Here is a 27586-nt window from a genome sequence, read left to right as displayed (position 1 = left end):
GACAAACTTACGGTTAACAAAAGGGAAGAGCAGAGGGATAAATTAGGAGTAGGGGATTAACAGATGTACATTACCATATATAAAATAAATGACAGAAATTTACTGTATAGCACAGGGAACTATATTCAATATCTTGTAACAAACTATTAATATAATGGAAGAGAATTGGGAAAAATAATAAAGATATACATATATATGTATAACCAAATCACTTTGTTGTAAACCTGAGACCAATATATTATTGTAAATCAACCATATTTTTTAAAAATTGAAGTGCCTGGAAAATAATGTGTAGTGTGAGGGATAAACAAGCCCCACTAGCTTCACTTCTCACCAGTTTTATGACCTTGGGCAAGTCCCTACACCTCAGTCTCCTTGTTTATAAAACAGAATAATAAGAATACCTGCCTCAGGGAGTTGTTAGAACAATGAGAAATCTGCCCAAGCCACATATGAGGACCTCAATTAATGCTAAATATTAACAATGAGCAGAAGCCTGGGGCCCAGGGGCCAGCTTAGTCACTAACCAGCTGATGAAATGAATCTCAACCTACCTCCAGTGCCCACATCCATGGAGGTAGAAATTTGGGCTTGATAATGTCTCAGTTCCCTTCAGCATTCAAATTATAAAAAAAACTTCAGTAACATGTCATGAAGGAAAAATATCTTGGGTTTCTCTCTGAGTATTTATATAGAACTTTTCTTAACCTACCCTATCAATGGAGTGATTCCCAAAAAGACACACTGCAATTTGTGACCAGAAAAATTAATTACGGAAAAACACCTTAGAGCTAAATTTCTATCTAAAACATATCAGTCTCCAGCAGAAAAATATAAATTTGACTTAAACTAAATAATAGCCTCCTATGAAAATTTAAGATTAGACCCCAGCCTACAAATAACGTGTCATATAAACCTTATATCAGAGGGTGAGAAGAGTTTCAATATAATTAAAATAAATAAATTCTGTTTTTAGCTGCTAGCTTTCCAAAATGGGAAGATTTCCCATTTAAAAAAAAAAAAATCTGAATTTCCATATTCTCTTAAAGAGCCAGAAGGTCTTTCGAACTAGACTAGCATTTCTTTCTGGCAACCTTCACAGCGAGCATTGCCGCTGGGGGTCTGGGGCACATTTCCAGTTGGTCACAGTCCATCCTCAGCTATTTCACTGGCTCATGGAAAGATTTAATGACACCTGATTTAATTCTTGCTTATAATTTCCTCTGAGATGTCAAACTTCCAACTTTTCTCCTACACTGGTATGTCATCTCCATGCACAGAGATCCTTAAAATGAGACTCATCAGATAAAATGACACAGAGACCACAATAAAAATGCCTCCTATTTTTAAAGAAGTTACTTCTACCTGTTCCAGAGCCTTTAGAAACTTCTGTTGTTTTAAAAACTTAACTAATATGGACACAGACATAAGCCAAGTATAACTTTATACTTGGTACAAGGGTAAAAAATCCCCAAGAGGAGCAAGAGATATGTTTTTCTTGACAAAAAAAAAAAAAAAAAGGTTTTTCTTCCCATTTATTTGCCATTTCACATTAGTTCTCAGATCTTTCAGTAGATCATAATAACCTGCCATAGCAAACCTGAGGAAACAAGTACTAAATGTGTACCACGGCACAGTTTTGCCATGTTAGATGAAGAGCTCTAGGACAGAAATGGTCCTGATACAGAACCGCCATTAAGAAAGAGGCATAATTTATACTGAGCCAAAATTTTTATTTCAGACAGGTGTACTCTCATATTGGTCGATGTGAAAGTGAAAGTGTTAGCGGCTCAGTCTTGTCTGACTCTTTGCAACCCCATGAACTATAGCCTGCCAGGCTCCTCTGTCCATGGAATTCTCCAGGCAAGAATATTGGAGTAGGTAACCATCCCCTTCTCCAGGGAATCTTCCTGACCGAAGGATCAAACCCAGTTCTCCTGCATTGCAGGAGGATTCTTTACCATCTGAGCCACCAGGGAAGCCCTTGGTCAATACTAAACCACCAGGAATACAAGTCAGCTCACTGGGTCACTCAGGGGACACTCTTCAGTTAATTTATCCTGGCAGACCCATGAGAGGCCATCCCTCTCGAGGGTGGGGGCACCCCAGGAGCCTGAGAGGACTTTTCGTCTGGCTGGGAAGCCGTCTGGTCACACCTGCTCTGAACAGTTTCCAGGCTGAAACCATCTCTGCTGGGCTCTGTGGGTGGATCTCTGTGGTCTCGATCAAGCATCTGTCCACGTTCCGAGGCTGTCAGGCACTGCCTCCCCAGGCAAGCCTGGATCTGCCTGCTGGTACCTTGGTAGCTCATCTTGTCTGCAGACAGGGTGGCTTCCACCTGGATGGGCACACAAGTTGGGCTGCTAGGTCTTGTGAAAGGATGTCAGCCCCACCATCTGTTTGTCTGGCTTCCAAAGAGAATGAATCTGGCTTTAACCAGGAACAGAGTAACATTTCCCAAGCTCTAGTCAGAGGGGACAACTTCAGATCATCTGCAGTCCTGCTTGCACCCTTGCCTGGCTCAGCAAGGGGATGAGGGGATGGGTAACTAAGATCCTGCATTGTTTCAGTTCTATAATTACAGTACTGGGAGATTAAATTCTTGGACCACTTTAGTGTCCTTGCAGAATGGATGCCCTTGTCATTGCCCCCAACTTTCACTGACTTTCTCAGTAAGAAGAAAATGAAATTTGCACTTTTCATAAGAGCTGTGAATTGCATCACTCATATTCCCTGTAAAAGAAACTCTTTTCAGAACATACTGCCAGACAGAGCTATGTTCCTGCAAAATTAGTAGGCATTCTCCCCACTAATAATGAGCTTCTCTTCTCACTGCCAATAAGTTGAGGACAAATGTTGTGCTCAGTTACAGCAACTATATCAACTGTTAAGAGTTAGTTGCAGTTCTTGTCTCTTTTTTTCCCTCACTCCTCTCTCTCATTTTTATCTTATTACCCTTATTGTGGAAAATAATCATAAGTTATTCAAATACTAGTGATAAGTTGATTAATTGTGACATGTCTTATATTTATTATTCAATATATGGTTGCCATTATGATCAATATGCTGGTACAACAGCATCATTTTATAGTTTTCAAAAAATGAACTAGAAAATCACTTAATCCACAATTTTTTGTGTGTTTCAAAGTGACTGTTTACAAAAAGTAAAATCTTGCAATTCCAATCCAACACAAAATTATCTTTTTTCCAAATTATCTCTTTTCCTCTTTTCCCATTATTTTGGGTCAATCAAGGTTTCATTGACGAATAGTGTAAAAAAAAACTTCCGATGATTAGCCCAGGACTTAAGAATTCTAAAAAGCATTCACGTCAGCATAAATCACAGCATAGCACACTTCTGAAAGCTCCTGGCCTCCGATCAGGTCAAATCATTCCACAGGAAGAGAATTTGGGGAACTAATATTTCTGCTCTAACTTTCAGATAGATCAAACGTGGCACAGGGGAAAATGAGCATCAAGCATAATGTCAAGAAAAAAGAATGATTCAAGTGGTAAAATTTTAGGATTTTTGTGAAGGTCTGTTTTGATTTTGGCACAATTTTTCGGCCCACTTTATAGGCTGTGGGAGTAAGGTGAGTGATAGAATGTGAAAAACACTTCCAATTTTGCCTTTACTGGTTTCACTTCATATGTGAACCTTTAGTGGCTTTTATAGAAGGTTAGAGATTATTTTCTTTGGAGTTAAACTACAAAGATATTGGTGAAAAGGGATTCTAGTCATAATCAGCCGTGTAAAGCCACAATAAAGAGAAGCCATTCTACAGAAAGGAAGTGTGAGTGCATCGAAAAGTCCTAAACAAATCTCTTATAGAGACATTTAATTCAAGGAATATATCATAGCTAGAAAAGATGCATATTTTGGAAGTACCTAGAGAATCAAATACATGGAGATGGAAAGTAGAATGCTAGCAGTTGGCGGAGGGGAATGGGCAATTGTCATTCAACAGGTACAGAATTTCAGTTTTGCAGATGAAAAGAGCTGTGGATTTGGGTAGTTGTGTTGGTTGCACAATACTGTGAATGTACTTAAGGATACATTTTAAATGTATCCTTACATTTACATTACCCTACACCCTACACCTTGTACATTTTAAATATGTTAAGATGATAAATTCTGTTATGTATATTTTACCAGAATTTCAAAACAAAGAAAAAAAGAAGGAATATATTCTGTAAAGTCTTGCAATTAAAAATGAGAAAGACAGTGAAAAGAGAAAATGGAATACAAATTGATAACCTCTAGAGACCATGGAAACTATTGTAAACAATCTTACATATAAAATGGACCAGGACTATTGGTGAAAACAAAGTTGCAGAACCAAGATCATGACCTGAGTCATAGAAGCTAAATCTGACCCATCGCTGCTCAGCACACAAATGTCCAGTATCCCAATCAGCTGAGCGCACCAAGATGGAACCATGCACACCAGGGAAAGGATATACAGAGCTTCCAATAAGAAGAACCAGCACCCTTTTACATCCTCTTTCCTAAATCCAGCAACTTTCCAGTGCCACACTCAAGTCAGATTCTTTTGCTTTTCTGTCCTTCCTGAGACCTATAGAGTCTGCTGCTGCTGCTGCTGCTAAGTCGCTTCAGTCGTGTCCAACTCTGTGCGACCCCATAGACGGCAGCCAACCAGGCTCCCCCATCCCTGGGATTCTCCAGGCAATAACACTGGAGTGGGTTGCCACTTCCTTCTCCACCTATAGAGTCTACTCTCCTTCAAAACACAGTTGAGGATAGCCACACAATAAAAATAAAAACAGACAGCCAAGCTCTAACTATGTGTTATGCATAGGTGCAATCGTTTTACATGCATCAGCTCATTTTCACCTCACAGAAACCCCATGAGAAAGGTTCTATTATTGTCTCCTTTTACAGATGGGGAAACTGAGACTGCAAGGCCTCTATTTAACTAGTCCAAAGTAGCAGGGACAGATGAACCTCCGAATAAGGCTCTTAACCCTCCAAGTCATCCTGCCTCATAACCTCTGTGATTCCCAACACAAACTTCCAAAGAAAAAGAAATATTAATTTGTTGATCTATCTAAGCATGGCTATTGATACATTCAGCTATTTTTCAATTTGGAAAAAATATATAATGAGAAAAGAAACCTTTTAGGCACAGTTTTCACAATTCCATGATCCTCCTAGGGTACCACTAAAAAGAATTATCCAGCCATAAAGAGCAAAGACATTACTTTGTCAACGAAGGTCCGTCTAGTCAAGGCTATGGTTTTTCCAGCAGTCATGTGTGGATGTGAGAGTTGGACTATAAAGAAAGCTGAGCGCCAAACAATTGGTGCTTTTGAACTGTGGTGTTGGAGAAGACTCTTAAGAGTCCCTTGGACTGCAAAGAGATCCACCCAGTCCATCCTAAAGGATATCAGTCCTGGGTGCTCATTGGAAGGACTGATGTTGAAGCTGAAACTCCAATACTTTGGCCATCTGATGCAAAGAGCTGACTCATTGGAAAAGACCCTGATGCTGGGAAAGATTGAGGGCAGGAGGAGAAGGGTATGACAGAGGATGGGATGGTTGGATGGCATCACCGACTCAATGGACATGAGTTTGGGTGAACTCCAGGAGTTGGTGATGGACAGGGAGGCCTGGCATGCTGCTGTTCATGGAGTTGCAGAGTCGGACTCGACTGAGCAACTGAACTGAACTGAAAGAGCTGAATAATTCTTAAAATAGTACATTCAGATCTAGAACTTTCAGGAACAATAATAAAATCTGTATGGGGAAGGGAGAAAAGTGGAAACCCACAGCTACTGATGCTTAACTTCTGGGACAGATTCCCCATTAACTTCTGGGGACAGAGTCTATGCTTTGCTGTTCTGTCTGTGTCTGTGATATCACAAAGCTTGTTGTAACACAAGTGGGGGCAGGGGTGGGGGTTGGAAATCCTGCACAGCTGTTCTTGGAAATATGGATCCCCATGCTTGAAGAGAGGTGAGGGCACTGCAATGGGACGAGCAGTCTGGAGAGCCTAACCACCTCTCTGAATGTGTGTGTGTTAGTCATCCGGTCATGGGACTGCACATGGACCCCATGGACTGTAGCCTGCTAGGCTCCTCTGTCCATGGGATTCTCCAGGCAAGAATAATGAAGTAGATTGCCATTCCCTTCTCCAGGGGATCTTCCTGACTCAGGGATTGAACCCGTAACTCTTGCACTGCAGGCGGATTCTTCACCATCTGAACTACCAGAGAAGGCCACTCCTCTGTATCAGTTCAGTTCAGTTCAGTAACTCAGTCATGTCTGACTCTTTGAGACCCCATGAACCACAGCATTCCAGGCCTCTCTGTCCGTCACCAACTCACTCCCAGTGTTCACCTAAACCCACGTCCACTGAGTCAGTGATGCCATTCAACCATCTCATCCTCTGCCGTTCCCTTCTCCTCCTGCCCTCAATCTTTCCCAGCATCAGAGTCTTTTCCAATGAGTCAGCTCTTCGCATCAGGTGGCCAAAGTATTGGAGTTTCAGCTTCAACATCAGTCATCAGTTTGTTGTGGATCACAACAAACTGTGGAAAATTCTGAAAGAGGTGGGAATACCAGACCACCTGATCTGCCTCTTGAGAAACCTGTATGCAGGTCAGGAAGCAACAGTTAGAACTGGACATGGAACCACAGACTGGTTCCAAATAGGAAAAGGAGTACGTCAAGGCTGTATATTGTCACCCTGCTTATTTAACTTATAGGCAGAGTACATCATGAGAAACTCTGGGCTGGAAGAAGCACAAGCTGGAATCAAGATTGCTGGAAGAAATATCAATAACCTCAGATATACAGGTGACACCAGGTTTACGGCAGAAAGTGAAGAAGAAATAAAGATCCTCTTGATGAAAGTGAAAGAGGAGAGTGAAAAGTTATCTTAAAGCTCAACATTAAGAAAACTAAGATCATGGCATCTGGTCCCCTCTGTATGCTCCTATGCAAAAGCTCTGTACTTCCTTTATTCTACAGCACATTATGGCTCAAAACTATCACAAAGCCAAAGTCAGATCCATAAGGCAAAGACCCGGACAACCTTGCCCCTTAGCTCTAGGCAGTGGGCCCTGGCATGTCAGAGGCCCTCACTCTGGTACTCCTCCATATGAGGCAGCAGGATGCTCCTGCCTGGAAATCACACCTGCCCTTCTTGACCTAGTAGGACCTCAGAATTTTCTAAGCAAAGACCCTTAAGCCCATTCCCGGGGCCTGTGCAGGCCTTTCTGTGGGTCTGTCCTCCTGTTGCAGATGAGCGTGTTCTAGGCACAACTCTGTGTGTGTGTGTGTGCGTGTATGTGTGTGTCTGGTGGTGGTGGTGGTGCAAGGGTCCAAGGTTGCTGTCTGTGGTGCTATTGATGAGTTCAGCTGTGCAGGACAATGATCTGACTGGGGACCTACAACGAGCCATATAAACGGGAGGAGCTGGCCTAAGTCTTATTACCTAGGACTCAGAAAACCACCTGGTGGGAGAACATAGTCAAAACATATTTGTTGATTAATTAATTGACTAGATGAATGAATAAATTGATCAATCAAGCAATCAATCCATGTATAAACAATCAATGCCTGTCCTCCATTTCAGGCATCTGCTGGAAAAGATAACTTGGTCAACAGAATGTCTATGGCACACTGAACTGTACATGTATAGATACAATCTACAATGAAAGGAGAGTGGTGACAGAGTGGACTCTAGGGTAGGCTGGCGTAAATAAAAGGTTCGGCAATGCTTTCAAGTCACCAGGCAGTTAAGCTCTCGGAAAGTTCTGGGTTTTTTTTTTTTTTTTAATGAGAAAGCAGTTCCCTGAGAAAATAAATGAGATGGCAAAGAAGTTAAGCCCCAGAGGGCCACCCGGGTTTACCATGAGAGTCAGTGACTCAACCAAAAATAAGACTTTTCTCTTAAGAGTTAAATATTATATGCTCGTTCCATAATGACCATTCCTTTTTAAGTTTAAATTTCAAAATACACAAGGAGTCTAAACTATTTTCATTTGTTATGTATATTATGAACATACTGCATCATGTAAACATAAATAAATGGATGTTATTTATCTCAAGGGAGAATTATCTTTTTGGATTATTCAACACAATCTGTTCACCTATATTCTTCCCCACTCTATTTTTAAAAGACTTGCAAATCTCTTATGTCTATCAGTTGCTTTGTGATCAGTTTTGCAAACAACTATTAAAATGTCTAAGATGACTGATAATGTCAATTATTATGAATACAAACGAAGCACCATGAAACATTACAGGATCAGCCCAATGCACCCTGATTGTAAAGGTGCAAAAGTATGTGCAACAGGTGCTTCATTAAACTGGACCTGACACACTGTTCATACCCCTGAAAAATGCACAGCCTCTACCATCCATACTACAAGAAGGATAAATCACATCTGAAATTTCACACCAGAATCGCTTTTTAAGTGAAGTGCCATAAATGCAGTCGCAGGGAAAACTGCATTTGATCCACAGGGATATCCATTATTAGCTATTATACAACAGAAAAGGCACAAATCTTCCTCATTAGACCCATGTGTTCATTGGAGATCGAATTTCCCTAATATGATTCTTCTTTCCTGGATTTACCCTTGTTGTTGAGCTGATTTGTTCTTCATCTCTCTTTATCTGCTTACATTCACCCTCCATCTCTTCCCTGTCTCTCCTTCCTGCTGGACACATAATAATCCTGCCTCATCAAAGCTATTTCTTTCTTCCTTTCCAAAGATGCTGTCTTTACGATGAATTGATTTCTTACTGTGCAGGAACCAGCATTGTGCTATTTAATTCCATAAAGGTTATTTATTTAAACAAACATCTTAACCTGATGACTTTATGAAAATCATGTCTAGAAATTTACCCACTGACAGCCCAAAGAACAACTTTATAAATATTCTCATTTGGAATTCTAAAAGATACATTTGTAGGAGAAGGGGATACACACACACACACACATATATATCCTTATGTCTGTGGATAATAGGGAAATCTAGGACACTGTGCTGCTGCTGCTGCTGCTGCTGCTAAGTCGCTTCAGTCATGTCTGACTCTGTGTGACCCCATAGACAGCCTCCTACCAGGCTCCTCTGTCCCTGGGATTCTCCAGGCAAGAACACTGGAGTGGGTTGCCATTTCCTTCTCCAATGCATGAAAGTGAAAAGTGAAAGAGAAGTCGCTCAATCGTGTCCGACTCTTAGCAACCTCATGGACTGCAGCCTACCAGGCTCCCCCATCCATGGGATTTTCCAGGCAAGAGTACTGGATTGGGGTGCCATTGCCTTCTCCGGGACACTGTGCTAGGGAAGAGCAATAAACAAGATCCACATGGTCCCTGCCTCCCTGATGGCTTAGACAGAAAAGAATCTGCCTGTGGTTCAGGAGACCCAGGTTTGATTCTTGGGTTGAGAAGATCCCCTGCAGAAGGGAATGGCTACCCACTCCAGTATTCTTGCCTGAAGAATCCCATGGAGAGAGGAGCCTAGCGGGCTATAGTCCATGAGGTCCCAAAGAGTTCAACTGAATGACTGACAGTACTTCCTACTAGAAGAGGGCATACAGACTGGTACATAGGCCTGCATTTACTATATTAAGTGACCTATGATGGGGTTGGGAAACACTGGGTGGGGGCTATAAAAGCACATGTTAGAGACATATAGCCCAGAGGAAGAGAGACAGAGGAAGGTACTCAGAGGCAGGAGCCATGAGAATGGTATTCCTGGCAGAGAGGACAGCCAGTGTGAAGCCTTGGAGGTGAGTGAGACTATAACTCCACAGGGCAATTTAAAACCCGGAGAGACTGCATCATCCTATTAAAGAAAGGGAGAGGGAAAAAATGAGGCTGGAGAAATGGGCTTGAATTAGAGGGTGCAGGGCTTTTATGACTTATTAATAAACTGTGAGATTTTAATATACAAATATAAATGCTGTCTTAATGTAAAATATCAATATTATGGGGGGGGGTGGAGCTAGGAAAGCAGTTCCTAAAATGCATATGGAAAAATTAGCATGTAAGAATAATCCTGAAAATTCTGAAAGTAATTTATGAGTAAGACTAATAATACAAGTAGAAAATACATAAATATATGTGAAACTTCAGAAGATAAAAAGTTTAGTGCTAGTATGTAAACAAACAAACTGATTAACGGAAGAGGATAGATCCCAAAATAAGCCAAAACACAAAGATGATCTTTATACTCAACCCTATTAGAATTCACTTAAAATTTAAATATTTAATTTAAAGTTGTTATTTTAAGTTAGTGAGGGAAAAGTTGAATAATATAATCAATGGTGTCAGGAGACCTGATAGACTGATTAGCTATCTTGAAACAGTTGTTTTTACTACTTCACTTTTTATATTTTAAAAATCCAGATACAGCAATACAAAAGCATGAAATAGTAAAGGTAAAAGAAGAAAATATAGGAGACTTATTTTATACTTTTATAGAAGGAAAGACTCTTTTTAGCCACATTTACAATACAGAAGTCATAATGAAATAATAAATTTTACTACAAAAACATTTAAGTCTGTGTTACCAAAAACTATGATCAACATCAGAAGACAAGAAAAACATTAGACAAAGCATAAATTTTCTTATTGCTAAACAGATTTTAGGAATCAATTTTTTGAAAAGGTCACCAATTCAATAGAAAAAGAAAATGCCTACGGGATATACAGTTGACAGAAAAAGAAATACAAAAGGCTTGTTGTGTGTTAGTGGCAAAGGCTTGCCCGACTGTTTGCGACCCCATGGACTCTAGCCCACCAGGCTCCTCTGTCCATGGGATTCTCCAGGCAAGGATACTGGAGTGGTTTGTCATTTCCTTCTCCAGGGGATGTTCCCGACCCAGGGATCGAACCCTGGTCTCATGCACTGCAAGCAGATTCTTTACCAACTGAGCTACTTACATTTATATAAAAAGATTTTTAACAAATCATAATTAAAGAATTGTGAAATAAAGCAAGGATGCTACACTATTTCCGACGAATGTGATTGACAAATTCAAAAGTTTTAATAACAAACAGTATCAGCTTGGCTGTAGAAAAACAGGTGCTTCCAGTTTGGGTGGCAGAATAAAACGTTGTGATCTTTTTGCAAGACTACTTGGCAATATCTATCAAATCACAAATGTCATGCAAATGCCCCTCTAATTCAAATTCTAGAAACTTTTCCTATAGATAAAATTATGCAAGTGTGCAAGAACTTGAACACAGGGTGTCCAAGTAAAAATTAGTCAAATGAAATCTATTCCTTCAATGAGTACTGTGTGACTGTGAAAAAATAAGGTTGCAGTACATATGCTGATGTATACATGCGTGCTAAATTCCTTCAGCCATATCCAACTATTTGGGACTTTACAGACAGTACCTCACCAGGTTCATCTGTCCATAGGATTCTCCAGGCAAATATACTGGAGTGGATTGCCATGCCCTCCTCCAGGGGCTCTTCCTGACCCAGGGATGGAACCCACATCCCCTGTGGCTTCTGCATTGCAGGCGGTTTCTTGAGTCACCAGGGAAGTCCCACATATGTTGATATAGAAACATTTTTAAGATACACTGTTAAGTAAAAACATACTAAAATGTAGACAGTTATATACGCATATGCTGCTGCTAAGTCACTTCAGTCATGTCCGACTCTGTGCGACCCCAGAGACAGCAACCCACCAGGCTCCCCCGTCGCTGGGATTCTCCAGGCAAGAACACTGGAGTGGCTTGCCATTTCCTTCTCCAATGCATGAAAGTGAAAAGTGAAAGTGAAGTCACTCAGTCGTGTCCGACTCCTAGCGACCCCATGGACTGCAGCCTACCAGGCTCCTCCATCCATGGGATTTTCCAGGCAAGAGTACTGGAGTGGGGTGCCATTGCCTTCTCCGATATACACATATATATGTATACATAAACATACATATATGTATATATATATACCCACGTATGTGAGTAGACTCATATGCTTGAGTAGACTATTTCTAAAAGCAGGCACACAAACTAAAATCTAAGTTTCTACTGGACAGAGAGGCAGAGGGATTGGCCAGTTGGAACCCATGATGGGAGGGAGACTAACTTTACGTGATACACTTCTTTATACTGTTTATATCTCTTAAAACTTTCAAATATTAATTTAAAAAAATCTAATTATGAATAAAAGTCCATATAATAACGTTAATGCCTTTCAAAGAAAAAAATGTGCAAAATCACTTTAAAGACCCAGAAGGGTTCCCAGGCTTGAGCAAGTCTTGGCTAAAGGCACTAACCTTTCTAAAGAAAGAATGTGTCAATCAGAATTGGTGCTGGGCAGTGAATAAAGGCGAGAGAAAGGAGTGTCCATCCAGGGGACACAGGTCTGGGCCAAAGTACTTCAAGTTCTGCATTCCCCTTTGTAAAGGCTCTCCCATTATGGAGATGGATGCCTCAGGCAAGCTTAACTTAATGCCATTTAACATTTTAAATGCAGAATTAAGTGCCCTTGCTCTAATTCCAAGATCACCAAGCAAGCTTCCAGTTAATAATTTGTTCTCCTTTATAGATCTGCTGGTGTGGAAAGCAACAGTTATGCTGACTGTGTGTCTGAATCTAGGTGACAGTTATATGCTTTACTGTATAGCAATATAGTGATAATCTGGGGGGTTTTAAACCTAAAAAACCACAACTTTGGGCTTTATTTTAAGAGACATGGGGAGCCATGGGGTGATTAGAAGCAATGACGTAAGGTCAGCATTTTAGAAAGCCCACTCCAACATAGTGTGGTATATGGATACAAAGAGGGTGAGACCGCAGACCAGAACGCCACATAGGAGCTGCTGCATTTTAGGCAAAAAATGATGGTGTTTTTGAATTAAATTTTTGGTTGTGTAAGTATTTGTTTGATGTTTCTTTCTCCTCCCAGACTGCAAGCTTGGTAGGAAAAGAAACCAGGTCAGTCTTGCTTGCAACCATATCCCAAGTACTTAGCATGACACAGAGCAGATCCCAGTTAGCATCTGTTGGAAGCAAGAATAAATGAATGAGGGAATCTGGACAGTAGCGATAAAAAGAATTAGAGAAATATATTTAGAGAAATGAATTGGCAAGACAATAACTGAATGAATACAGGGGTTAAGGAGTGGGCGGAGCCAAGGTTTTGCCATGCAAAACAAAACATTTTGACCAAGTGGGCAGCGGCGCCATTCATTAAGGTAGGGAACACTGGAAATGGGTTTGGGGTGACCATGATGATTTAATTTTGAAATGTCAAGCGTGATGCACTATGACATATCCAAGAAGGATGTTCAGTAGACAGATGACCCAAAGGTCATCACTATAGTTGATGGGGACAATTATTAGGACATCAGGAGAATGCAGAAGGCAACAGAAGTCATAAGTGAGGGTGACATAGCTCAGGAAGAGAAGCAGCCCTGGGACAAAAGCTGAAGGGACGTCGACTTTTAGGAGAAAAGGAAACCTTTAAGTAAGAAGACTGTCCCCAGCCAGACGGTTAGGGAGAACATGAGAAAACTTCATTGACACCAAGGCCAAAGAAAAAGAATGCTTCAGGAGGGAGTGAGAAATGAGGCCAAGTTCTGCTAAAAAGCAAATAAGAGAAGGGCAGAGAAATTTGCCTTAGATTAGTTCTATAAACATCTTTGGGATGCAGTGGAGAGCAAGTTTGATGAAGCAGTGGATTGAGACTGGATTCAGAGGGGAGGAAAAAGACAGAATGCAGACCAGTCTTCTAAGATCAGGAGTCAAAGGAAGAGAGAAAAGGGCCAAGACTAAAGGAACCTGGAAGAATAAGAAGGGGACAGAGCTAAAGGAAAACTTTTCTAAGATGGAAGGGACCCAGTCCTGATTAAATTCTGACACTGACAAGAGGAAGAGATTGAAAATTCAGATGAGAGAGGGCAAGTCATCAACAGAGAAAAGTTAAAGGGGATGGGATCTGTCATAGAGAGGGAGTGATTAGTTTTAGCCAAAGACACTCCTGCCCTTCCCGTGTACTGGAAGGGAAAGGTTGGTTTCAGATACAGGCAGTTGTTCATATGGAATATAAGTGGATAGAGCCATAAGAACAATATTGACAGAGAAAAAATAACCAAACTCAGCTGGGCTGTGGTCATCATAGAAAGCAGGCATGCGGATTGCTCACATCCAGTCTACATGTCCACGCCTCCCACTATTAACAATAAAAAGTATGCACATTTGGGAGGAAACACCCTTTGTAATTGGTCCCATGTCTGGCTCAAGCTGAAAACAATCACCACGTAAATGTGGGTTTTAGCCTCATGTGCACTGACTGTCCTTATCACATTATATTAAAATTAGATCTCTCTCTCTCTCCCACTGTGTATAAGCTACTCAGAGGCTTCTTGCCTCAGTAAAGAACCTAATTTGTCTGTAGCATCACCAGTGTCCTCAATAAACACTAGTTGAACTGAACTAATGTTTGCATGAAGTTTGACTTAGATGAAAGGCGGCCCACATGACGATCAGGAAACACGCGGTAAACTATTCCAGCCAGGAGGAAAATGAAACTTGGTGGAGGCAGAAAGATGAAAGCTGATTTCAGGCAAGCTCCTGCTTAGGAGGTCATGGAAAGTGAAGACTGGCAAAAAGGCAAGCCAATTAGAGATCCTTTTGGAGCAGCAACCACAGAAATGGACCAAGAGTGGACTGAAAAGGTCAGAACACACGCACATGGTAGCAGGTATTCTGATCTGATGTAAATGGGTGGATTAGCTGATGCAATTGCCTAAAAGTGCAGGTAGACAGTGCATGTTAAAAAAAAAACCAACCTCTGGGGGCAGGGGGGATAGTTGTTTCAATAGGTAGGAAACCTTGGGAGCACTGCCACGCAGACTGGCAGGGAGAAGGTAACCTGCAAAGCCATCTAACCTGAACCAAAGCGGTGAACCTAGAGAAACTCACAGATAGGACTCTGTTGCTTAAGATACCTAGAGACCTGGAGCAAGCTCTGGGTTAGGCCTGGGGGAGGAGGCAAGGGTGAATTCCAGAACAGAAAAGAAAAGACTGGCGCCTGTGGCTGCCTGACTCAGAATCACAGAACTCTTTAGAGATTAGCATCCAACTAATCCCAATCTTCAGTTTCAGGATTAGGGAACTGGCTGATGAGATTAAATGGTTCATCCAGGATCCCAAGTTCTGAAACTGTGAGAGTATGGACTTGAACCCCAACTCCCATCTCCCCATCCAGTTACCTAGGGTCCTTTACACTGCTGCCTCTCTGAGTGAGTTGACCTTGGCAGGCCAGTTTCAGTTGGAACCATGGTGGTTGATCCACGGGTTCTGCAGCCCAAGATTTCTTCACTGTCCATGAAAGGGGCTTTGCAGCCAACCATCTGCCTGAGTGTGTGTGTGCCTGTATGTTGAGGGCAGTGTGGAAGAGAATAAAAAACATGACCAAGAACAGAAGAAGGGTCACAAAGGGAAAAGGCCAAACCCAGGAGGGCAAGGGCAATACAAGGGTGTGCGTGTGCCAAGTCGCTTCAGTCGTGTCTGACTCTGTGACCCTATAGACTGTACCCTGCCAGGTTCCTCTGTCCACGGGATTCTCCAGGCAAGAATACTGGACTTGGTTGCCATGCCCTTCTCCAGGGGATCTTCCCGGCACAGGGATTGAACCCACGTCTCTTATGTCTCCTGCATCGGCAGGTGGCTGTTTGCCACTCACTCAGCAGAGGGGCTGTGAAGTAAGGCTGAAAGCAGACCTAAAAGGGTGTGTGGTTTGTGCTGGCTGGGTTTTCTCTGGCCAGAGAACTCAGAGGCCATCGTGTCAAGCTCCCTGCCCACCCCAGTTCCCAGGCCTGCACACATATTCCAAGACAAGTGTGCCAAGGCCGAAGAAGGGAAGCAAACTGTCCCCACTGTGGGCCACAGTCAGAGGATTCACTTCGCAGCAGGGGACTCCAGGGCACATGAAATAGAAGCAACTTTTATGGCAAAGATTAGAGTTCACAAGAGCCCACCTTCTTAAACGGCACCGTATTTCAGAGGCCAAAAATCAAAATTCTAATGTCTTTTGATTTAAATAACACTATTGTAGAACTGTTCGAAAATACCTCACCAGTAATATTTTGTTGCTTCTGTTGAGACCTGATCAAAGAGGACAGACACATGGGTTTCTGAGTAGCTGGGTCCGCTAACCCAGCTCGGAGTCACTGCCCTGAAGCTCACAGATTTCACCCAGAGAAGAACTTCTGTCGGGTCCTTGTTGAGAGAAATCCAGAATGAGTAAAACAAAATTAAAAGTCTGAGTGGGGGTATATTGTACAGCATGGTGACCACAGTCAATACTGTGGTATAGTTTTGGAAAGTTGCTAAGATAGTAGATTTAAAATTCCCATCACAAGAAAAAAAAAATATGCTAACTATGTGTGGTGATTGGACTTCCAAGGTGGTGCGGTGGTAAAGAATCTGTCTGCCAATGTGGGAGATGCAAGAGACTCAGGTTAGACCCCTGGGTCAGAAAGATCCCCTGGAGTAGGAAATAGCAACCCACTGCAATATTCCTACCTGAAAAATTCCATGGACAGAGGAGCCTGGCGGGCTATTTCGTCCATGGGGTCACAAAGAGCAGAATATGAGACACTTGCACACACAAACACACACACACACACGTGGGGTGATAGATGTTAATTAGATTTATTAAGGTAATCATTTTGTAATATATACAGATATTGAAAATCATGTTGTAGGCCTGAAACTAATATAACGTGTGTCAATTAAATTCCCAAAATGTCTAGATGGTTTAAAGAAGTAAATCTTCAATTGTTAGAGAAAACTTTACAAGTCAAGATACTTAGGTCTGAAAGGACCACTCCTACTTTATAGGACCACTCCTAATTTATACTTAGATTTATATATACATAGACACATTGTACACACAAATAGAATTCTAGGGTGTGTATGTCTGGTCTGTTCAGGAAATTATTGGAATATGAAGATTATAGGAAAGAGTGGGCAATAATAGGTCATTTTTTGCAATAAAAAGAGGGATTCTAAATGATATATGGTTATCAAAATTTTATTCTATACTAAAAGATACTATATTCTCCAGGGCACATAAATCATTTACCTCTTAAGATTGCAATAGATTACAAAGGAGAAGATGATGATAGAAGAGAAAGATACAAGATGAAGCCTCAATCCACCTCCTGCTCACTACTGTGCTATTTAACTTGTGAACATTTATTTGAATAACTACACTTCTTCTAAATTGCCTTACTCTCAAGGCCAAATCTGAACAGGTGGGTCTAAGCAGACAAAGCCCTAAGCAAGACTCTGCATAAAATTCTATCCTGAATTATGCTCAGCTTGACCAGAGAACCCCAGGCAAGCCAATCAACCTGACAGTCCCTCTGAGGCTGTCAGGACCTTCCCACCTACTTCAGAGCAAGGTTTTAAACCTAAATAAGCAGATGTCTGTAAAGTGCTCTCCAGGACCCTTGGGGAGAAGCCCTGTGTGAAACCAGAGGTGTGTCTCAGAAGTGCGCTTATACTGGAAAAGGCTTAGCACAGGCCGTGTACAACGTACAAAATCGTAGCAGAATGAATTCCGAATGGGAGTCAACAACTCTTAAGCTTGCTCACTGGCTCAGCTATGCCTCTTGGGCCATGAGAAGGCAGAGGCAAAGAGAAGGCTAGAAAGAATAGTACTCTCTGGCCACAGGGCTTTCATGGGAGCTAAGACAGACTTTGTATACAAGGTTGTGGGTTCCTCCACCTACGTAACCACTCCCTACTGTGGCAAAGACTCTGGGGCAGCGGCCTCCATTATGCTCTGTCTGCTCTGCCCTCGCTCCAATCCTAACCTGCCTGGATGGTCCAGCAGGTACAAGGTCAGCGTTTCTCATGGCAGCCAACTCATGAAGGCCTTTCTCTGCAGCCTAGCTTTTGTGAAAGTGTTAGAGAAGAGAAAGAGTTAAAATTAAAACAAACAGCCACACTCACAGTAAAGTAAACAAAAAAAATATATTTGTTCTCATGCAAAGATCAGGCTATTGCTTTGTGATCAGTAGTTCATGAACTTTTAATTGCTCTGTCTCCAGTAGAGATGGGTTCCCATAGACTTAGCCAGACTAAACTTGTCTTCACATCTCTGATGCTTCTAAACTGGTGGGCTGGAGTCAGGTTCAGTCAAAGGAAACAGAACAGAGGGGAGGCCCCCTAGAGGGAAGGTTTTGGCACTACCTTTGGATGCTAGCAGGAAGCTTCTAGGCCCCATGATGTCTTTAATGTGCCATGGCCAGAAAAGCAACTCTCTTCTCTGCCCCTCATTCACGCAAGTGGGGTTGAAGCAGAGTATTTCTAAGGCCCCTTCTCCTTCCTTGATCTTGACTTTAAGTGACCCTGTGAACTTGGACTCATCAGCACAGCACTAACATGCCACCAGTATTCTTAGTATCTCACACTTAAAAAGACATGGATGTACTCTGTAATGACCTATATGGGAAAAGAATCTAAAAAAAAAATGTGGGCAAATATATACATACATCAGTTCAGTTCAGTCACTCAATTGTGTCTGACTCTTTGTAACCCCATGAACCACAGCATGCCAGGCCTCCCTGTCCATCACCAACTCCTGGAGTTTACCCAAACTCATGTCCATTGAGTCAGTGATGCTATTCAATCATCTCATCCTCTGTTGTCCCCTTCTCCTTCTGCCTTCAATTTGTCCCAGCATCAAGGTCTTTTAAAATGAGTCAGTTCTTCACATCAGGTGGCCAAAGTATTGGAGTTTCAGCTTCAGCATCAGTCCTTCCAATGAATATTCAGGACTGATTTCCTTTAGGATGACTGGTTGGATCTCCCTGCAGTCCAAGGGACTCTCAAGAGTCTTCTCCAACACCACGGTTCAAAAGCATCAATTCTTTGGTGCTCAGCTTTCTTTATAGTCCAACTCTCACATCCATACATGACTACTAGAAAAACCATAGCTTTGACTAGATGGACCTTTGTTGACAAAGTAATGTCTCTGCTTTTTAATATGCTGTCTAAGTTGGCCATAACTTTTCTTCCAAGGAGCAAGCATCTTTTAATTTCATGGCTGCAGTCACCATCTGCAGTGATTTTGGAGCCCCAAAAAATAGTTTGTCACTGTTTCCCCATCTATTTGTCACACATACATTTATATATATAAAACAGATTCACTTTGCTGTACACCTGAAACTAACACAGCATTGTAAATCAACTATATTTCAATAAAAAATTAATTTTTAATGATTTTAAAAAGACATGGATGGCTTGGAGAATTCAGAACAGATGCTGAAAACATGCACACAGGACATGATGACATGGAAGGTCCTCAGATTCTCTCACTGCCAGGCTGTAAGCACCACTCCTTACTTCAGAGCTGATGTATAAACTGAACTTTCTCCACAACTGAAGCTTTGTGGAGCTTCAGAATCAGAGTACAGGGCTCAAAGCCCCCAGTTTACATCTGACAAGCTCAGACCCAGAAACATTAAGGAGCTGCTTCCAGATCACATAATTCCAGCTTTCTGTAACATGGGTGGAGCGGGGAGTTGAAATATGCAAGCTTAGTACCTATGTATTATTTTTCTCCCCAGGTTTATAACAACCACAAGCATTCATTCACTCCTTCATCTCTGAGATCAATATTTACCACTTCACAGTCCTTTGGACAGCCCAGAGAGCAAAGCAAATGGTTAGAAGGCATCCTGATTATGTGGGCTGTTTTCCTCTTTTAACAGAGATCAATCAGAAATCAAATATGAAGCTAAAATTATCAGGCCGCTGCAGGGCTCAGATCTCTGCCACCTGGGGGTGGGATTTATGTTTTTTAAAACTTAGAACAAATAGATTATGAAAATGATCAATCAACTATTAATAACTCAAGATTCATTTTTTTTTCTATTCCTTTCTTTCTCTTACATACACCAAATGAGGGAAAAAATTGCCCTGTCTAAATAACCTCTCCCCTAAATCATCCAACTGATTTGTAAACAGTAAGTAAAATCAAAAATTGGCACTGCTATAAGGAGCAGCAGGTTCAATGCTACATTGTACCCTACTGCTTTGAACCTACAAGAATCTCTCTAGAGAAGCAGTAAAGTTAGTTGGATGGATAATGTCAGGGTATAATATTCAATAATGACTTGATATTGTTTCTTTTCATAACAGGCAGGATGAACAATGAGTTAAAACTGGAGGCACCTGCTTGGTATCAAAGATTTTTCAAAAAGAAGAAGAAGAAACAAAAAGTCAAAAAAGAAAAATTAAATTCCCTTTCCTCAGCTAAAGAAAAAGTCTACCCCTACAACCTAGAGATAGTCAAAGCAATCATGCAGAATGTTCCTGGGGAGAAAGAGACCTCAACTCTCAGCTGTTCAGCCGACTTTTTGACTTAGAAAATGTCTTTACAAGGGAATACTGAAATAACACAAACAGAGGTTTATGAAATAGAAACAGTGAAAGATCTTAAACAAAACTAAACACAGAGCTGGGGAGCTATGACCACATCATCTTAATTTCCCATTACTTGCTTGTAATAATATATAACCCAGGCTCTTCGCTCAACTCTACTGCTCTGAATTCCCATAAGGAAATATCACTTTTCGGAGAAGAAAAATAATCAAATACATTTTCCTGTATAGTTAATGAGAGGTGATGGAGAGGGAGAGGTGGAAGAAAGTAGGGTCAGAAGGTCACAGGGCTTTTCAATTGTTTTATCCAATGTAATAAAAACTTCCTCAGCGTAGAGATAGAAGGTATGAAACAGATTTCAAACGGCTGTGCTGAGCTGAACTGTGTGAATGCCTTCACTAGGAAGAAAGAGTGTTTTTAACTTGTTTGCAAGTTGTATTGAATAATGAATGATGTAAATAAGACCTCCTGATTTATTAACAAGTCCAATCTGGCTTATGCAACCACAATGAAAACAGCCTGTAGTTCTTAAATGCATGGAAAGCACAATTCAAGGCTCTAGAACTCCCAATGGAGGGGCTGAGAAGTAAATATCAGAGTGATAAAATCTGATGCCTTTGAATCCTTTTAAATGCCAGAATATTTTAGTACAATTAACTGCAGCAGTGGAAAAGCTTACGCAGGTGAGAGAGCCAAAATTAATGTATTAATGACATAACATTACAATTGCTTAACAAAGCCAACAATGAATTGCACACAGAGGCTTGAGCAGCAGAAGCTACAAATCCTATTTATGTTGTACTAAGAGGAAAAATATTAGATTGGTCTCCAAATATCAATCCCAAATCAGCAAATGTCACCAAAGAAATTTAGAAATAAAAAGTCATTGCTGGTCTGCATAAAATATGGGCAATATAAAAATGAATGCCCTTTCACAGCCATGTGAATACGCTTAACACTTCTCAACAGTACATTAAAAATGGTTAACATGGTAGGTAGATTTTTATGTCATGTGTTTCTTTTTTTTTAATTTTATTTTATTATTTAACTTTACAATATTGTATTGGTTTTGCCATATATCAACATGAATCCGTTTCTGACCATGATTTTTAAAACTCCATGACCTAGTTTATGTTTGAACCATATCTCTTACCACTGGGTGAGACAGAACATGTCTTTTGCGAAGCATTTTGACACATTCTGAAACTTAAATGGCTGATTACATAACTCTAACAACAGACTTTACTCTTGTATCCTGTTTATGTGTGACAATAGTATTGTTTGTAAATTTAACTTAGCACTGCTTTGGGATAATCATCTCCAAATAACAGAAGCTGGCACATTTTGGCAGTGTGACGTTAGGCAGGTGTGAAGTGTAACTATAGATGGACATAGACCTAGACATAGGTCACATCAGTGGGTAAAGAATATGAGACAGATACTGTGAAGGGAAGATTTTTAATAAAACAGCTTCAAACAAGAACTCTGAAAATGAAATGTCAGCATGGCTTAAAACATACATGTAGAATCAAAAAATAAAATCCTCTCCCTTAATTAATCTATAGGTATATTTTTTAAACGTTCCACCATGGCTTCTCTCTGAACCTTAAAAGGCACAGTGATTGTGACTTTTCCCCTGTGTGCTTAGCCGCTCAGTCGTGTCCAACTCTTTGCAACCCCAGGGACTGTAGCCCGCCAGGCTCTTCTGTCCATGTGGATTCTCCAGGCAATTTCCCCAACATATAGATATTAAGAGATTTACTATTTTTAAATGATATAGTAAACTGCTTCAGCAAGTTCTAATCACACTTTATTTAGCTACATTATTCCTACTTTTAAAAAACCGAAACATATAATTTCAGCTAAACTTCATTAAACTAGAACTTTAAAGCAGGTTATTTTAGGAATATCATTGGGTCTAACAACAAAGTAAAAAAAAAAAAAAGAAAGTGTAATTTCGTTCCAACTGTAGCTGGTATCCACTGGCCAAGAATTGAAAAGCTGTTCAAGCAAATATTAATATGTAAGAAAGAGAGCACAGATGGTGTCATATAAGGATGAGAGTGAAACAAGCCCAACCACTGATGTCATTTTGATATCAAAGCACCAGAATTCAAAATAATTATATGAAGTGCTTTCCAAACAAGGATCTCAATACATTTTACAGATAAAGACACTGGGGCATAAACTGACGAGGCTCAAATAAAGCTGAGGGAATGAGCAGAGAAAAGTACTTCTTCTCAGAGCTCACCTCTACCAGCTTGACTCCTGTTTCTAAACTAATTCCCCATTCCTATACACTGAGCTTACACACCTCTCCATTCCCTGAATCTCAATGGATTTTCAAATCAGAAGAAGAAAATGAGTAGAAATTAGGAATTATGATTACTATTATTAGATGAATAACGGTGACAAATGCTTTAGTAAATGTAAAAAAAAAAAAAATGTAAGCCTGAAAATGGGAACCTGCCATCAGATAAAAGGGAAATAACAACAACAGTGAGAACTGATATAGGAAAACTCTACTCAAATCTGTTATTAATAATTTCATATCTATCAGGCAGCTAAGACCACTCAGGCGTAAAATAGTATTTTTTAAAGAGAGTTTTCCTCCAATTACGGCCTTAAAAATACTAAACTGAAAAAAATAATAATTAGCCCTATGTTTCCTCCTTCATTATCTATCTAGTACCTAAAACAGAATTTTAAAACAATCACAAAAGAAAACAACATCTAACTGTTTTTAGGCACTCCTCGTGGTCTCAAAATAGTCTGAAGGGCTCTGAATTCCATATGGCTTCCTCCATCTGACTACTGACACCCCATCTCATGAAAAAGACACAAATCCCGACAAAAGGCCACAGACTCTGACCAACCTGGCGAGCCTCTACCAGCCCAAGCCAGGGTCGGCGTGGTCAGGACCCTACCCACCCTTCCTCTCCAGCTCTGCCTGCTGCTCTCCTTGCCAGAAGGATTGCGATCTGAGCATCCTGGATCCAGCCTGACAGCTGGCTGCTCCCGGCACATCTCAGCACTGCTGGGCCGGCACGTTTTCCTCTGTTCTGTTGTCATTTCCTTCTGCCTGAGCCCTCTAACAAGAGCATCACCAACAGGACAAACAGCAGAGGCTGGGAAGGTCTCTTACTTACATTAAAAAACAGGTTGTCTCGGTCAACAACGTTGGCATAACCAGGGTGTGTGCTATCCGTGGCGGGGGGGTGGGGGGGTGTGGGTAGGGTGGTGAGGGGGGAGATGCATGCGCACTCGCCAACCGGAAGGCCACAGCCCAAGCCCTACTTTCAACGCTGTCTACCCTGGTGTCAACAGCCTCAAGTAAACTGGGAGAAACTTTGCCTTACAATCCTTTTTATGGATGAATAAAATATCATGTTAATGAAACATATAAAAGGGCAAAGTTGCTGGCTGGGGATATCTCTAACAGAGGGAACAGGGGAATGCTAGAGAAAGGACTGGTGAGCCCCTAGTTGGTAACAGATTTGCCACAACGCATCAGAGGAGGCCAGAAATACACAATTCTGCCTCTCTAATGGACCAGGACAAGCTAAAGCACTTCCAAGGATATAGGGGTCCCAGGGTGAAGACAGCCTTCATCAGAGTATTCCATGCTGTTTTATCATCCAACCTCCTCCTGGGGAACTATTCAATGGGCAATTAAGATTTATAATCCAAATGATCTCAAAATTCTATCTGGGAAGTCAAGTCCAAATTAAATCAGACCAGGCTTTTAGGCTTCCAAGGATCACATTTTCTCTTTTGAGCCAGTGCATTTCAACACTCGGAACTTCTCCTCTTACAGATTATTTTCAAGGCCATCTCTGGATGCAATCTCCTATGCAAAATCTGATGTATAAAATGAAAAAGGCAACTGGTAAACTCCAGCTCTCAGAGAAAGAAGCTAAGTGGGAGACACTCTAACTTCCTTAAGCAGATTTTTCAAAAGTTACTTATTTTAACCTCCTTTCTCATAAATGTTACTGGAACTGCTCCTAACCCAATATACACAGAGAACCTTATGAAACAAAAATGTCCAAAACTCAAGTTATTGCATATGGAAAGACTAAAACACACCAGCAGGGCTTTGAAATATAAAGTGTATAAAAATACTATATAATAGACATCTATTATTTAGAACATTTTAAATTATCACACTTCTCCCAGTGTTAACAGCACCAAGGCAGTGAAACAGGTAACTGACACACGGCCCAGCCCTGAACCTCTCTTCTCTGACTTCTCCCCAGACTTGAGACAACATTCATGCACAGAAGGGACCCGCCTGACCAGCCTAGCCCTAGGGGCAAGGAGAGGATGAAGAAGGAAGAGGACCAGGAACTCACATTTCGGTGATGTTCTCAGGATCTGCACTGGTAGCCTCCAGCTTCGGAAATGCCACAATGCCAGGAGAAGGATCGCCGCACCAGATCCGAGAGGCGCTGCACTTGCAGGATGTGGGACAGGCAAGAGCGGCCCTCCAGAAGCCCACAATCAGCCAGCAGAAGCCCCAGAGCCGCGCCATGGCGGGTCCATGCCACCTGGTCCAGGACGACATTCCTAGCCACCAGTGCCAGCCCGAGTCAGCCTGAGTGCGTGTCGCTGAGCTGTCCCGGCCGGTCTCCCCTGCCCGCGCCGAGTGGCCTTTGCCGCGCTCACCGCTCTCTCCTCTCGGTGCTGGTCTCAGGCGCGCAGAGCCGAGCGTGTCAGGGGCTGAGCGTGTCCTGTCGGGCGGCACCGTTCACAGTGGCAGGGGCATCTCGGGCCTTCTCACAGGGGGCGCTACCGCCGCTCGGAGCTCCTCCGCGGCCGCCGCTGCATGGCCCAACGAGCCGAGCACCGGCCCGCGGCGCTCCCGGGATGCTCTGGGGCTCAGGCTTCTGGCTAGACGCGCGCTGCGATCCGGGACGCACCTCGGGGCTGAGGACAAACAGATACGCGTAAGGCTGAGCTCAAGACCCCATACGCCACTAATTGGGGTACTCTCCCTCGGCGCTCGCGTCACCCCCACCGCGAGCCCAGCCGGGATACTGGGGATAGATGAGTGCCCAGCTCCGGCCGGCCCCAGAAATAAACTTGCCCCTCGATGGCACTGACGCCGCGGGGCACCACTGTGCCCACTCTCTCCCTGTGCCTAAGGCTGAAGGAGGGGAAAATGGGGCAAGGGACAGGATCCCATAGCACCGGCCAGGGGTAGGACTCCTTAAAGGGAGGTGCGGAGATTGCCGAGGATGCTGGTTCCGCGACGGGGCCCCCGAATGATGCTGCAGAATCCGCCACGGCCCCTGGGCGCAGGGGGCGCGGGCAGGTGGCGCGGCGCGTCCCACCTGGGAAGGCGCCGCGGCCACCCCAAGGGGGACAATGAGGGCCGAGACGACGGAGGTCACTGTCCGCGCTGCTCACCCGGGCTCCGGAGCCTACCGCCTGCCGGCGGCGCCTGGGTCCAGGCTCCTCCTGCCGCTGGGCACGGAGCTCGGAGAGCTCGAGCGAAGCAGCGAGCGAGGCTCCTGCTCCAACCTAATTCCGGGAGCCGCCGCCGCCGCCGCCGCCGCCGCCGCCTCTGCTACTGCTGGCGAAGTGACGTGAGGGCTGACGCAGAGCAGGGGCAGAAACTCCAGAAAATTAGTCTGAAATCCAAAAACACACACGCTCATACACACACAAACGCATAACACCCTCCAGACAAAAGCAACAGGGAGGGGAGGGGAATCTGGGGGCGAGGGGGAGGAGGGAGGCATCGGTGCCACTGGCCAGAAGCAGACAGCAGCAGCATGTGGGAGTTCACACACGCGCACACCCGCACACAGCCTGGCCGTGTAGACGTGCGCGCCTGTGTGTGCGTGTGTGTGCGTGCATTTAGACCCAGGTACCTCTAAACTGAACCATTCCCCGGCTCTGACACCTCCCAATCCCTAATTCACACCCAGGTCTCTTCTAAAATCGCAGTAGAGGCCGTCTCCTTTTTTGAAATGGAAACCGGGCTCGGTTCAGCTCTGAAAAATGCGCTGATTCTTATTATAGGAATCCTCCCTCCCTTTTCCCTCCCCGCTGCATTCTCCTTTCCCATCCTGCCTAAAAGGGAGGACGAGCTATCCTAAAAATAAATAAATATTGTAAACACCGAAACGTGTCCAGCATTGGTAACCAAGGATAACCGCCCCCATTCCGGGTCATCTATTTGGGGATCGGTGTTTTCGGAGGGTCTTCCTGTTGGTGCTTTGGCAGAGGGAGGGCGGTCTCCAAATGCAACTCCAGCTCTCTAAGCGGGTCTTTTTTCCTGTCGTTTTTTGGCATCACACGCCCGGGAAACAGAGACATGTGAGGGGAAGGGAGCGCGCCTGACGCGTATTGGGTTCCCTAAATGCGCGGTAGCAACCCTGGCCTGTCCGATGTGTGGCGCCGCGTCATTTTATCTCATCCTTCAACCTGGCAGGATGCAGCCATTCCCAGATCTTAGCTTCACTCCCCGCGATGCCCACCCTCACACGGGGCACCCAGAGCCCTCGCTCCCCTGCCGTACCTTGCGCGTTTTCGTGTGTGCGTGGGTGAGAGCGAACGCGTGCCTTGCGCCCGCGCTGCCCGGAGCACGACACACATCCAGCTACTGAGAAGCCCGGCGCGGGCAGAGCCTGGGGGTCTCACTAGGGACAAACGAGGTGATCCGGGAGGGTCGAGTGACAAACCGTAACTGCTCTGAGGGCGCAGTTAAATGATGGCTGCGGGGCATTCCAAAGCCTTGTCTGAGAATCCGTCTTCCCATTTGCGGCTCGGAGAGTCTCTTTTTCCGCAGTCATTTAAAAGGGAACTGGGAAAATGCACCGCAGTGCCTGACACTTCCGAGGGCTCTGGTGCCCCCGCGCGGGGAGAGAGCGCCCGGCACGCTTGGGAGCACCAACCCACGGCCGCGGCGGCGCCAGGCACTGCGCTGGGGGCGCTCTCTGGCTCCAGATGCGCAACCCGCGGCGCCCGACGCGTGCGCACCCCTGTCCGACCCGTGAGCGGCTCACCAGCCCTCTCCAGCTTCTTCCCGGGGAAAAAGGCTGGCAGACCTCCCCGCGAAAAAGGGCAACGGGGATGGGATCTCCTCCAAAAGATAAGCATGGCCACAAATCTATCCGAAAATGCTGGGAGTGGGTAGGATCGAGAACCCTGAACGCCAAGGTGAATGCTGAGATTTC

At 43.3% G+C, this 27586-nt stretch overlaps 1 protein-coding gene across 7 annotated transcripts in view; it reads right to left on the bottom strand.

Moving 5' to 3' along the window:
• Positions 1-27207, bottom strand: part of NTRK2 (neurotrophic receptor tyrosine kinase 2) — a 400572-nt gene extending 373365 nt beyond the window's left edge. For 2 of the 7 annotated variants that reach the window (XM_006080618.4, XM_006080619.4), the window contains exons 1-3: positions 26929-27207; positions 25812-26035; positions 24755-25328 (exon numbers count right to left, since the gene is read on the bottom strand). In XM_006080618.4, the coding sequence (XP_006080680.1) occupies positions 24755-24966 (212 nt within the window). In that variant the 5' untranslated portion in view covers positions 24967-25328; positions 25812-26035; positions 26929-27207. Of the gene's footprint in view, positions 1-23548; positions 24674-24754; positions 25329-25735; positions 26036-26928 lie in introns of those variants that run through there. The other 5 variants (XM_025281959.3, XM_006080621.4, XM_006080622.4 and 2 more) reach the window with 5 other exon arrangements.
• Positions 27208-27586: the final 379 nt, after the last annotated feature.

This window comes from Bubalus bubalis, chromosome 3 (genome assembly GCF_019923935.1).
Source record: "Bubalus bubalis isolate 160015118507 breed Murrah chromosome 3, NDDB_SH_1, whole genome shotgun sequence".
NCBI lineage: Eukaryota > Metazoa > Chordata > Mammalia > Artiodactyla > Bovidae > Bubalus > Bubalus bubalis.
The sequence above is the reverse complement of the archived record's forward strand: the minus strand, read 5'-3'. Positions and strand labels throughout refer to the sequence as shown.